Source organism: Balaenoptera acutorostrata, chromosome 21 (genome assembly GCF_949987535.1).
Source record: "Balaenoptera acutorostrata chromosome 21, mBalAcu1.1, whole genome shotgun sequence".
Lineage (NCBI taxonomy): Eukaryota > Metazoa > Chordata > Mammalia > Artiodactyla > Balaenopteridae > Balaenoptera > Balaenoptera acutorostrata.
In genome coordinates, this window is record NC_080084.1 from 13,819,151 (window position 1) to 13,834,291 (window position 15,141).

Genomic DNA, 15,141 nt, shown 5'->3' on the forward strand with positions numbered 1-15,141 from the left:
TGAAACTTATCATCAAAATCAAGGATGAAGTAGTTGAGGCTACGTATCACATATTTATGCTTATTCTTTTCTTGAATAACCTGAGTTTCAGATATTTAATATTTAACATATATACCTGTTTATGTGCAGGAGGGGAGGCTCATGGTATTCCTTCTAAATTATCCAAGTACCTAACAAATATAATTTGTTACCAAAAACTCTCTAGTTTTAACGCCTTTTATCGTGGTAAATGGCATACATATTTCTGTACCTTGCTCAGGAACCCTGATTCATAGAACTGATTTGGTCCAAGTGATAAAAGTAGCCAAGTGGTAAAAGTAGTTGCAATGATCACATGGCCTTAGAGACGTATGACAGAGGTCACAAGAGGAACTCTCTGAAGGTTTTTCTCTCACCCTCTCCCTCTACTATCAGTGTGTATAAAGAACACGGGACATGGGGTCAGAGAAGCTGGCGTGGAACTTGTTATATAGCCTTGACCAAATACTGAATTGTCTGAGCCTCTCAGTTACCTCATCTATCTAATGGGACAAATAATATCTATTCTCAGATGAAAGTACCTGACACATAGTAGGTACCCGTTAAAAGACATTGTTACACTTCATTATTACTTTTTTAATGATAATAAAAGAAAAATCAACCTTATTAGTGCCACGGCATTCCCTTACTCCCAAACAGGTGACTCTTCAGCACCACAGGGAGGACAGCGACCAACCTGTTAACTATGTAGATTTTCATATAATTCGCAATAATCCCATCTAAGGTGAAACACAGTCTTACACATCAACATGTAAACAAGTATTTATCATAAAATGAAGAAACCTTCAAGATATAAAATCCAGAAATAAATTTAAAGTAGAAGTGTATGGAGTGTGAAATGCTTCTCAAAATGTTAAAAGCTCTAATAAATATGATTTAAGCCAATGTGAATGGTTTCAACTTTGATTTTTAAATATTTAAATACATTTTTCATGATTGAAGGTTTAGGTGGTTCTCCTATAATTACACATATGTACAACTTTTAGAAATCACGATAATCTAACTAAACAAAAAATCATCTCACTATTAATGTTCATATCCGTTTAATAAAGACTTCCTGGGAACCAGCATATTGGTGTGTTATGGGAATGGAAACACAAACCAAAATTCCTTCCTTCAAGACCTTATATTCTGGTTTGGGAAGTGATGTACATACCTGTGACAATTGTTAAGTGGCAAGTTTGTTATTTGAAGAGCTAGGAAATCACCAAGAGAGTATGGCTGGGCCTTGGAAGATAATCTAACATCTGGGTATAACAAATCATAGAGCTTGCTTTTATTCTTTGATTAGACAAAGACTTTTTTTTTTTTTTACAATTTCAGAGCATCCTTTTACTAAAATATATCCAAGTCTTCACTTCTTCTAAAAAGGTGGGAGAGTATGACATTCTTAAAATTATTGAGAATATAGCTGACCCTATTCTTCGTGAAGACTCTCTCCACCAGAAGCCTCTATTAGACTTACTTCTGAATGCACTTTTTACCCAAAAGGTCACAACCAACATTCTAGAAACTTGAAAAAAAAAAAAAACCAGCAGAAAATTTTTACCATAATACTAGTTTCTGTGTGTATATATGTAGTGGATGTGATGTTTCATTTCTATTTTTGCACTAAGCTTAACAGTTTTAAATCTCAGTTCCCTTTACCTGCAATGTAAAAACATTTTTAAAGGTTTGAATAAACCGCCTATATGTGCTTGAGTCACCTATTTCCTTCCTAAAGCTTATCTTGCTTTCACACAGCCTCATTTGCACATACAAGGTAATTCTCCTGCCCCCATGATCTGTTCATTCTAAAACACACCCAGGGACTCTTTGTATGGTTTATTTTTTTCACAGATAACTTGAGGAAAGTCTAAACAAAGATGTATTTCTGCTCTGGAGCATTAGAGACATGAAATTAAGAAGCTTCTACGAGGAAGGAAGAGGAAAAAATACATCTGGGTCAACTAAAGGGAAATGTACAAACTTTGTAAAATATCTGTTATGGCCACTTAATTTTTTCTCAGACATATTCCCTTCATATCACATTTTATCATAAAGATACCCTGTCTGATAAGGTGGGCTGCTCCTAGCACATTTTATTAGAGGGGGGACATGTTAGATTTTACAGCATTTAAAAAAAAAAATTACAGCAACTTCCTTCTTATAGTTCTGTAGACTGAGAATTATAAATAATCATGATCTGTTCTCATAGTTATCTTATTATGAATGGCATGTATTTCTATAGGTTGACGAAACAGATCTCTGAGTTCAAATGCAGGACAACAATTGTATAGAACATTATAAAATAACATTTAATATCTTATCTCCTGCAGATTTTTCTCTTAACATATCTTCATTCCTACATGGGGAATTTGTAGTTAAAAACTTGATCAAATGACGCAGAAGCTTCTTGTCAATTAGTCATTGCTCTCAAGCAATGAATTTTAAGAAAACTGAGAGAGGAATCATTGTAAAGGATAATTTTGCTTTCCAAAATTTAATAATTTTAATTGATTAATTTACTTTACTATTTTCATTTACTATATTTATCACTCAATTATAATATAACTAGACAGGGGCTTCCCTGGTGGCGCAGTGGTTGAGAATCTGCCTGTCAATGCAGGGGACACGGGTTCGAGCCCTGGTCTGGGAAGATCCCACATGCCGCGGAGCAACTGGGCCCGTGAGCCACAATTACTGAGCCTGCGCGTCTGGAGCCTGTGCTCCGCAACGAGAGGCCACGATAATGAGAGGCCCGCGCACCGCGATGAAGAGTGGCCCCCACTTGCCACAACTAGAGAAAGCCCTCGCACAGAAACGAAGATCCAACACAGCCATAAATAAATAAATAAATTAATTAAATAAACCCAAAAGTTTAAAAAAAAAAAATATATATATATATATATATATATATATATAACTAGACATACATTTTCAAGTTTACCACTTCTCCCACCTTTGGGCCAATTAAACGGCCTTTAGAAAATAAAAATAAAAAAACAAATTTTACCTAACGAAAATAAAATTCTTCAAGAAGTTGTAACCTTTCCATATAAATTTCCAGGCTACCTAATAAAAAATATCTCCTCGAATATATAAACATATCTTGTAAGTCCATCTATGTAACATGGAAAAGTTTCTGATAATCAACAGTAATTCAATTTATCACACTGTGGTAACACTCCTCTGAAATATCCAGTTAAATTTCTAAATTCTTTAAAAATTCCCCAAACTACTTTCAAAACCCTACATAGTATCATGTAATTTCTGATGCCTCTTAACCTTAGTCTTCTACTTTTAATGGTAAATTATAGATTCTCATCATTTTTAAAAATGGGATAAATGTCAGGATTCTGATTTCTTGGTAAAACGACCAAGCTTTAAATATAATGCAGAAACAACAATTGGCTACTTTAAAAAAAAGACAACAGTAAAACCAATCATTACCCAAATAATATTTTATTTTAAATCACATACCACAGAATGGATAAACATACTCTATCTTAAGCAATATTATTTTAAAAATAACTTGATTTAAAAGTCTGACCCCCAAATTCGACTTTATGTTATGATTATGTGTCGTCACACACAAAGAGCATAATTAACCACAATTAACCTTTTCAACTTTACTGCAAACTCCTTCAGCCCATGGACTATCCTCTGTTCACCTCCCCCAACCACCTCCCCCTCCAAGAAATACACATCACAATTCCTAGCATTATGCTGGAACACAGTATGACCTGGGTTATTAACTATTTGTTTGTTTTAATTAAAGAGAGGGTTAAGTCCTCAGTGATCTAAGAATCAAATAGCAGAAACAGGGCCACCAAATTTTCATCCTAAATTTATCACTCACTTGCTGTTTGATGTTAGTTGACACTTGGCTTATCCCTATATGTATTTGACTATTCTTACAATTGAAACGGAGAGATTAATAGCCCAAAATTCCTTTTAAAAATTAAAAGAAAGACTGATAACATATTTTATCATTACAAATAAAAGTTCCTGCAATCTTTAACAAAGCCAGTCTGTCTCTCCCTCTTTCTTTCTTTCTCTCTTTCTCCCTCTTTTCTTGTCACATCTTACAAAGCTTGATATTCACTGAAGAAGAGGCTCTGGAATACCTGAGCAAAAAACACCATGATAGCTCACATTTGATTAACTAACCCGACGTAAACACCCAGTCTCCTAAATAAGAGATAGTTAGGACCTTGAATGAAGATGAGCACAGCTTTAGGCTATGACCCACACTGGCCCATATCATTGGTTTTTAAGATTTTGTTGACCTCTGATAGATCGAGAGATAAAATGGAAAGTGCCATTCCAGCATTTCTTTGATGATTAGTTGACCTATGTATACACAGCACCTTTATTAAAGAAATGAATTAAGTATACAAGCACCTTGTGTGCTAGAGGAGTTAATAATAAGAACAGGACAGAGAATAGTGGCAGATGCTCACAGATGAACTACTGGAGACATTATTTCCTCTAGGTTTTAGTGGTGACATCTATGAGGTTGATACAGCCTCAATCAGTGTAAGCTCACACTTTTCACAAGACCTGCTGAGTTTACTATGCAATATTAAATGGAATGGACTAAGCATGCTTCTTTTCCTTTTCTTACTGGAAAAAAACCCCCCAAAACCCTAATCAACATGCAACTGCTTTGATGAAAGAAACTAGTAATTTTTCAAAATCTACTTAATCATGGATTTAAAAAAAAGTCTGGATCAAGTACTTTTTTTAAAAAATAAATTTTATTTATTTATTTATTTATTTTTGGCTGCATTGGGTCTTTGTTGCTGCGCGCGGGCTTTCTCTAGTTGTGGCGAGTGGGGGCTACTCTTCATTGTGGTGCGCGGGCTTCTCACTGCGGTGGCTTCTCTTGTTGCAGAGCACAGGCTCTAGGCACGTGGGCTTAGTTGCTCCGCGGCATGTGGGATCTTCCCGGACCAGGGCTCGAACCCGTGTCCCCTGCCTTGGCAGGCGGATTCTTAACCACTGTGCCACGAGGGAAGCCCTGAATCAAGTACTTTTTGACTTTTAACTTCAAAGTCAGAACATTTTACCAATTTGAAAATGCTTCCCATGCATTCTAATTGTAAAACTGTAACCCATTTTTCTACTCTTTTCTACTTTCTTCAGAAGAGCCTAAGAAGTTCCTGGATTAAAAGAGGGCATTCCTAAGAATGATGATAGTGAGCTTAGGTACTAACAAAGAGTCTTTTAAAAATGATATTTCGATTGTCTTCAGTTTTCTAACTCATTATTTTCTTTACAATGGTAAATTTGCTTGAATTTTGTCTGTCCAATTAAACACTTTTCAATGACATCTATTTTTAACTTTCCTTTAAAATTCTCCATGAGCCCTACTTCCCGATTCTTTTAAAGCTGTCTGCTCATCAGCTCTAGAGGACTGTGTTGGTTTTGCCTGTCTAGCCCTTTTCCCCTGTTTAGGTGCAGAACCCTCCTCTCTGTAATGAACCCACACCATGCACTTCCCATGGGGCTGAGCCCAGCTGCCTCACTGACCCAAGCACACACAGCAGTGGAGATCTGTCCCAGTCCCTGCCCAGCTGGAGTCATTACTCTCCCTGGATACAAAATTATTTTAGGGGTAAGCATATGATGCAAGCAGAGCCAATCAGATTCTTCCTAAAAATTTGCTGTTTGGATAAGGAGTGGACTTTCTCTTCTTTTTAGATTATGAGCCAAGGCGATAGAGGCTTCAAAATACCAGCAGCTATCCCCCTATCAGACAGAGGAAACCCACTAAGAACAATGCTAGCATTTGTAGAGAAGCAAAACATAAAGACTAAGAAATCATCGTATTATATCATGTGAGCTTCTGGATCAAACTGGGCCAGTTTTATGAGCCAATATACTCCCTTTATATTTAAGCTCTTTGGAGTTGAATTTCTATCACCTGCAGCTGAGAAACTCCTAATTGAATCACCATCCATAGTTCTTATTTTATTGCTTTACCATGTTGTTCCTCTACCTTATTCCTTCCTTTTGAGGGGCGAGGGGGGCCTGTTTCCTATAGTATCCAGGGTCTTTTCATAATAGATGGGCCTCTATTCCCATCTTCCTATTTCTCAGATCCCTAGATAACTTGAAAAAAAAATGAAGAATGAAGAAATCCACCAAGTTCATCATTTATTTTGGTAAGTAAATTTACCAAAATCCTGCTGGCTCTGTTTTCCTAGATGCTTTCTTTGTACATGTCTCTCTGTCTCTAATCTCTTCAATATTTAAAAAATTTTTATATTTTGTATATATAATCCACCTCACTGCTCTATCCCTAATGATTAAAAACACTTACTGTAGTTTTAATACTTCTCTAAAAACAAGAAAAATAAAGAAGTCCTTCCCTCTCGCAGCTGATATACAAAAAGATGGAAGATGATTTTTAATGTTAAAGGGAATATTCCAGTAAAAAGCCCCCAAAAGAATAAAATACAGAGAAATAACTGCTCTAGGGCTGATAATTTTCTACTACTGAGTTTAGCTATCATACAAATAATATCTAGGATTTACAGTATTATGTAATAGGTTAAATAGTAATCAGCTTGGAATAAGGTCATGCCTCTACCCTAAACATCAACTATCACTGAGGAAGATTTCCCTGTTTGTTGAAGATCTGATGCCTATTAACACAATGACTCTAAGATTATTCCCACCTCTGTAAATAGCATGTTTTGAAATAGATAAATTCTCAAACTAACAAAGCCAAAGAGCAAGTCACTGAAATGATTCTAGACCGTTTTCTGCTCCTTTTATAGTATTAAACCTTTGAATAGTGTTGCTATTAACTAAGGGTTCTCCTGTCCATTTCATTACACCTTGTAGGCTGTGGAGAGTATATTATTTCACTTAAAAGCTGACTTTGAGATAACTGGTATAAAAGTGATTATATACCTGGACTCCACTTTGATGCCTTTTTATTTTTTTTTAAAGAAGCCCTCTTCTTTCTTTCTTTTTTTTTAAGAAGCTCAAGCTGCATGGATGGACCTAGAGATTGTCATACTGAGTGAAGTAAGTCAGGAAGAGAAAGACAAACATCATATGATATTGCTTATATGTGGAATCTAAAAAAACGGTACAAATGAACTCGTCTACAAAACGGAAATAGAGTTACAGATGTAGAAAATAAACTTACGGTTACCAAGGGGTAACGGGGGGGAGGGATAAATTGGAAGATTGGGATTGACATATACACACTACTATATATAAAATAGATAACTAATAAGGACCTACTGTATAGCAGTCAATACCAGTCTATACTCTGTAATGGCCTGTATGGGAAAAAAGTCTAAAAAAGAGTGGATATATGTATATGTATAACAGATTCACTTTGCTGTACACCTGAAACTAACATGACATTGTAAATCAACTATACCCCAATAAAAATTTTAAAAAATTTAAACCACTAAAAAAAAAAAAAAAAAAAAAGGAAGCTCAAGCTAGTTGCATGGATCCTGTAAGACTTTGTAATTAAAAAAAAATATGATTGAAATCAGAAGATTCAGGCTTAAATTTCTGTTCTACCACCTATGTATGTAGTTTTTGAATTTGGACATGTCAGAAATTTCTGAGTCTCACATCCCTCAACTGACAAATGGGATGAAATCTAGGTCACAGAATTACTGTGTGAATAAATGACTCAATACATGAAAATATACCTTGTAAAATATACAGTAGGATACAAATATCACTTATTTATATATACATAGCACACACACATATTTGTTTGGGTCAAGAGAATACTTTTGGAAAAGGTTAATTTCAACTGAATACAAAAGGTTAAGGATGATTTAGTTATAAGCTTGATCAAAAGTTTTCTCTCATCAAGTAGTGGAATGCAATGACAGACACTGAATGCCTTTAGAAAGGCAGAACTGAAGAATTATATTACAGTTGCAGGGAGTACTGTTAGGGAAAATGTAAGACACATTCACATACAAAATGACTGAACTAAGCATGAAGGTGAGAACATGAATGACTGTGACACACAAGCCCCTACTCTTGCTCCAAGTCAGTGTATTGTCCTAAAAATCTGTAACTAACTCTCTAGGCAATCAGGAAAATGGAAGTAATACCAGTTGGGTAATCTCCACTTAAAATTTTTCTTTTATTGCTATAGAATGCATGGCAATTTGTCATTCTCCACAAGAGACAGAGCCACCACACCCTTGAAAAGACCGTGTTTACAGAAATCTGGAAACACAATTTGCATTCAGTTAGAAGTAGCTGTCTAACGGTGACAGGATAGAGTTCATATTTTGCCACCAATAAAGATCTGAAATAGGAATGCCATTTTTCCAGTTGAAAGTCATTTAGGAAAGGTCTGGGCAGTTCTGTCTACATTTAGACTAGGTCAGTCAGTTACAGCTGAGGATGGAAGTAAGAACCGTAACTCTGAACTTCACCAGTGGACCAGCAGACCTGGTCCAATCTAATCAATACATAGCACAGCGCTATTCCCAAGGGAACATGTTGTATCTGATTATAACAAATGTCTCTGCAGACAAAAGACATTTTTTTCCTTCAGCTAGCTCTTTTAGGTGTCAAATTAAAGACTGAATTGTTCATTTCATTCAGAAATTTCAAAAAGGACTTCTTGATAAGTTCCTTTCAAATGCAGTCTTAGCTGAGAATATATAATATTTTGGAAAAGACAGTGATTTCTTGGCATACAACTTTCAGCACCACCATTTAGACTGAAAATCGTCAACTCCTTTCCTCCTCCAACAATAAGGATATTTTCTTATGTTGTTCAAATAAAATGGTAGGACTCCCTTGATTTCCATTTTCTTCAAAGACACACGCATTTTTCAGGTACTGGCTCTCTTCCGTCTATAGAGGAGACCATCTAAAGCAAGGCTGTGCTAAATGATTCACATTCATTTTCTCATATTAGGCTTCTCAATACAGTTTGAGATAACCAAGGTTATACAGACAGAAACTGAGTCTTAAGGACATTAAATAAATTGCCTAAGAATACACAGTAATTAACAGCACTAGTATTTAGACTTAAGGACATGAGTCCATCTGACCTCCGTGTTCTTTTCATTCCCCCTCACCACCTGTCACGCTTTGATGGGTAACATAAAGATTATATGGGCTCAGCTGGTTCAAAGCAATGCATTGACCTTAATCTGCCACACATACACCCAATCCACTTTGTATCAGAGACTACTTTTCCGCCCATTCACAGAATCTCATTCCTTTTCATATTAAAGGCATTTTTGTTTTGAGGCGACAAAACCTCATGCATTACGGCAGGCTAGCGTACTGCCTGGGTTTGAATCCTGCTTGTGGGACTTTAGACAAAATACATCAGTTTCATCATCTGAAAAATGGAAGACGGTTTTATGGGAACCATGAATCAGCATCCATGTAAATCACCTTACGCAGTGCCTGGCACAAAGTGAGCCTTCAATAAAGATTTGCTATTACTACTAGTATTATTTGAAACATATATTTCAATTATTTAAGACTGTTTTACAGAAACTTCTCTTTATTTTCTTTCCTATTACTATTCATTAGACTTCCCATTTTTCTCTCATTTTTATATTAAATTGGAATGGATGGGGCTTAATTCAGTAAAGTGGTTGGTAAAACAATTGTATTTTTTATAGCATTTGACAAAATTGTCTGCAAAATGGGGTCACCAGCAGCTGGCAATTCAGACAGAAATCATTAAGGTTTGTCTGTTCTAAACAGTCCATTTACTTTTTTGCTGATGCTGTGTAAAGGAGGAACAAGACAGGCCTACTGACTGTTTTATAAATTTCAAGTTCTTTTCTACAACCTGTCACTTATGTGTAATAGGACACTCATTTAGCAAATTATTTATGTGTTTTAAGTCACAGATGCCTCATTTACAAAAGAGTAAAATAAAATAAAGGAAAATAATGCTAATCTTTACCAGGAGATCATTATAAGAAACTTTAAAAAAATTTATAAATTAACAACTCTAAAAAGAGTGAAAGTATAATGCAAATTCCCAAATTCAAAAAGGAAGTAGTTAAAATTTGCCTTACAAAGGGAAGGATTAGTAACTTTGCTATTTCACCAATATTTATAAAATGCTAGGAAAAATAAATAGAAAGAGGGCAAAAATGATACAGCGTTTGTAGATGAAACATAAATCTCTTAAACTCTCCAGTCAAGAATGATTTCTGAATCGTTACAGTGATTTATTAAAAAAATTTTAGATTAGAAAAATATTTTTCAAAATTTCTGACTAGCATTTCATGACATGGGAAAAACACTTATGGTACATTAAATAGATAGAAGGTGGAGAAGTAAAAAGCCAGAAGGAAGAATACTGATTTGAAGAAAATATACTAAAATACTAGCAATAGTATTTTGGATAGGTAGGTAGGCAATTTTAATTTTCTTCTTTTCGTTTTTTTTCTACTCCAATATGAGTTACAGAGGAGAAAAGGAGAACTTGAAGGGCTGCAGTGATCAGGGAAGGATACCGCAGAAGACACCTGGCATAACAGACAAGGTTCTGAGCAGGGCCATGAACATGAACTACCACTGATAAACCCTCCCAAGATTTACCCAGAGGTGAGATGTTCTCAGAACCAGCACTGGCAATTAAGGGGACGTTTCCCTATAAAGGTGTGCACGTTTGTACCGAAAGAACTGAAAAGTAATAAGGCTCCCTCACCCTTTTTTAACACCGACCCCCAAAGCACACCAAATGATTCTAATACACAACAGGTTTGCTGAATCCATACTACTTCAGAAAGGGTTTTCAAAATTTACTTTACAAAAAACACCAATGTCAACAGTTCAAAGAATGGAGGCCACACAGACATGATTACATTGTAATAGCATGGGTTGCTTTTCACATACGGGGATTTACACGTCTCCTTTCTGGCTGAAACACAGTGAAAAGAAACCTCTTCAGGGCTGATTATTTCTGACCCATGTGAACTTATTCAAGGCCTCTGACTCTTTTATATATTTTGAATTTTTAAGTCCAGTTTATTGCGATTGCCGGTTCCTCAAGTTTCAGCTCCAGCCTTTACTAAGCTGTGTTTCCGTCACAGCTCTGCTCCAGTGCAGAATTCCCCTGAATGCAGCCTTTGGATGAGCTGAGTACCTCATGCTGCTCTCACTGTTCTCACCAAGACTAGACTTAGGATCCTGCCACTACTGGTTTTTATTTCCAAAGTACAGAGTATATTTTCACGAGATTAAAAAATGTATTCATACTAACACAACATTGTAGAGCAACTATACTCCAATAAAATTAATTAAAAAAAAACCTGGCCAAATCATATCTTATTTCCATGGAAAACAGGGTAAATAAATAAACCAAAGCTTTATAAATGGAAGCAAATATTGTACTGTACCCTATACTATGAGTTGGTGGAGAAAAACGTTTTTCAAGTCTCTTGTAGTCATATGTGAGTGAACTTATCAAAATTGAGGACACGCACACTCCATGCATGAAGTATATCACTCTTTCAGGGACATGATTAAATTTCATCTCCTGGATCACTGGGAAAGTGAGGGCATGAATCTTTCAGTGGTGTACAAGGGGATGATCGCTTATTTCCTGAATTTTTCTTCCTCCTCCAGTTATGATTTGGCACAGGAATTATAGAAGTTGTGTCTCTTTTATTACGTGTTTACTTACTTCTGGGACAAAACAAAGCTGTGCTCTTAAGTTATCACAAATAGAATTCAACCGTAGAGAAAAAATAAAAAGTATTCATTAATCAATTCAGCAGTATTTACTGAGAGCTCACCATGAGTGGGGAGTGACGTATGGTACACTGAAATATTTTAACATAAAGGTACACAAAGTCTTCGTTCTTACTTTTAAATCTTTACCAAATATAAGGAACTAATTCTGCTGAGAGTTAGAGATCAGAGTCAGATTTCAAAATTATTTCTCTCTCAACAGTAGTATTGCAGTGAATAGAAATGTAAACTGAGAGATTCATTTCAGTTCCCTAAGTATTTCTTCCATTCCCAAACTACTCGGATATGCTTAAGGATCGCCTCCATTGCCCCATTAATGATAGCATGAAGGGTTCCAATTACAAGAGTTTCAATAACTTTCTTCAATGAATCATGCAGGGGAGAAATTATTCCCAGACAAAAGGCCAGAAAGAAAACCCTAGTATTTGCTTTTATATAATAAACACTCAAAAATAGAACACAAAGCTCATCATGATTCCTCAGTGCTGGTTAGCTAAAATCTACATAATTATACTAATCTTTTTGTAAGTAGAATTAAATAACAAATATCCAAACTCCCCAGAAGGGATTATCATTTTGGAGTATGTAATGAGTGTCCTTAGGGGAAGCCAATCTAGTCCTAGCATTTCATTTCCTGTTGATCTTACTAGATTGTTGCCATCAGTGCAGTTAAACGATGCTTTATCTGGCTAAAGTATAGCCAAAACATCAACCTTCATGCAATAAAAAATACGTGTACTTTGTTTCGTTACAGCCTGGGTACCACCAACCCAAAGGGAATGGTCTTAGAACCAAACTGGATATTTAAACAGACTGGGAAAGCTACTGAAGTTGCCAAAAGTAAATACTTTCTTTTCAAGTATTTTCTACCATGCTGATAGCCAAAGGATATTGTTCATTAAACACACTCTCCAGGCTGGAACAGAATAATTGGGAATATCTATGTACTGAAGAGCTTATCAAACTGAGAATGAGTTTTAAATAAAGAGCTAAAATCAGGGAGAGAAAGACTGGAGTTATAAGTTTTATTTTCAAGGTCTGATAAATTCCCCTGTTGCATATCAAAATTTAATTCTACGCTCTTCACAATTTATCAGTATCAAAACTATTTTTACTAGTCCTTGCTAACTTCTTAAGTTCCCCTGACATGGCACAAAGCACCAATCAATCTAACAGTTGTATACCTCCATAAATGCAAAGCACATTTCACATTAAACACAGGAAAACTAATCTGAGATCTTGCCTAGGGACTTGCTTTCAAACATTTTCATAATTAGTCACTTGCTATAGAATTTGAATTGAGGGCATCTATGTATAGTTTCCTTACTCCATCACAGCAGACTTTATATGAGAACTGAGGTGCTTTGGAACAGAGGCCCCAAACAGCTGGGTATCATGCCTTAGGCAGTTGCTGAAGGCATCAAGACACACTTAAAAAAAAAAAAAGAAAAGAAAAAAAACAACCCACAATGTTCTCTATTGCTCACCCAGAACTAGGCCTCAGAGGCTACGTGGCTATTTTCCAATATTTGAAGACATTACATTATCCTAAACTACTACATATGTGGTATCTTTTAATATCCATATGTATTCCAGGGGGAGGGGATATCTGGCTGACCTCAACCATAGCAGGAGGTCATTTCTATTCCAAACAGCAAATACCATCCTGTTCCCAAACTTGATACCCCATCCCTCAATAACGGCAGGGGAGAGACATGAACATAATCTCTGGAAGCAGATAACTGTCTTGGGTTAAAAACTAGTGAACAGAATATATAAATATACTTACATGAAGAAGTATTTGCTCCTTCTGTTGATACTGATATTCTAATGGGAGACTCTATAAAACATAAAAGTGGAATGAAGCTTTATTGAGTCATGCCACTTGGATTCTTAAATTAGAAATTTTGCCAGGCTTGGGTATCATCTAGAAAAAGAGGCCTAGAAAATGGTGCAACAGAAAAGCTGAAAGCATCTCAAAGTCAAAGGAAGATATATGCAATATTCAAAGACCACAAAGGAATGTTTCTGTAGGCCAGACCCAAAGACTTTAGAAAGAGATGCAAAAGGGGCTGGTCCATCTGCAAAGATAGCCCCAACACACCAACTGTTGTTCCAATTTCCTAAAACCACTACTCTGAACAGATCCACACTCCAGGTGAGACAGATAATTCCTTCTCTTAGGTTGGTCTTGATTTTAAGAAACATGAAACCAAAGAAAACAATCCCCATTTTCAAAGAGAGAATGAAAGGCAACTTTCATGCTTAGAGGGGGAAAAAAAAAAGAAGAAGAAGAATGACAATATTTTCAGGCGAACTGCTCTGCATAAACATCTTGGCCAAACATGGTGCTGACTAAAGTCCATGCAAGGTCCACTAGAGCAATTACTTCAGGATTGAATAAAACGTGCTAAATAAATTCATAATACAGTCATTGGGGATGTACAGTAGCATGACTCTCTTAGGTAGCAAGGATAAAGGAAGGAAAACCAGTACTTAAGTAAAGCAGAGCATAAAACATACCTCATGCAGAAAAAAAGCATGGGACCTAAGGGTTTTTATGAATAAGAAATAAGAACAACTCAGTATCAAAAAAGGATTCTTTGCAACCAGAAATTCAGCAACCAGAAAGTTATAAAGATTCAAGTCATATCAGAAAGTAATAGTTACAGTCACTCCAAATTCCCAAGGCAAGCATTCCATGAATTTAAAAGCTCAGGTTTGTAACAGCATCTACTGGGGTCGGATAATGAAGTCCTTACATTAAAGAAATGCCAGAGTGAAAGGTGAGGAAATTCAGAAACTCTACAAATTTTTTCTATTTTTTCTTTTTCTCTCCCTCTCTCCCTTCTCTCTCTTTTTTTCTCTTTCTATTACTCAGAAAAGTAAGATTCTCTTAAACTCCAGGATCATTCCACCTTACAACACACATACTTACATCTTAGTAATGACAAATAAATATGCCCTCAATACGGCCAAAGAGGTCTAGGACATAGAGAAAGTTAGCTTTTATGATTTTGTACAATGGCTTTGAAGGGAAGAGGCTAAACTGGGGAAGGTAAGCTAGAAAATGGCTGTGTTAGATAACATGGCTTCCAAGAGCTTCAACAAGGTAGAGGACATAATGAAAAAAAAAAATCAATGAAGCCAAAGCATTAACTATGGGGTAATGAAAAGAATACTGAGCTTGAAGTATCTGCTCTCCCACTTGCTGAGATACATGACTCAACATTTCTACTGCTTCAGTTTTCTGATCTGTAAAATGAAGAAAAATACTGCCTTGTTTCACAAATCTGTTGTGATTATCAAATGAGACGTAAAAATCCTTGTAAACTGTGAAGTATCATGCGAAAAACAAGTTACCATCAAACCTCTGAAGTGAGT

The 15,141-nt window shown here is 35.8% G+C and overlaps 1 protein-coding gene across 7 annotated transcripts in view; it reads right to left on the reverse strand.

The window, feature by feature from the left end:
* The window catches only part of NRG1 (neuregulin 1), a 1,026,134-nt gene that overhangs the window by 129,763 nt on the left and 881,230 nt on the right, over nt 1-15,141 (reverse strand). For 6 of the 7 annotated variants that reach the window (XM_057537367.1, XM_057537370.1, XM_057537372.1 and 3 more), the window contains exon 5: nt 13,547-13,597. The exons of the other annotated variant lie outside the window; for it this stretch is intronic. In XM_057537367.1, the coding sequence (XP_057393350.1) occupies nt 13,547-13,597 (51 nt within the window). The remainder of the gene's footprint in view (nt 1-13,546; nt 13,598-15,141) is intronic. 7 annotated transcript variants of the gene reach the window in all.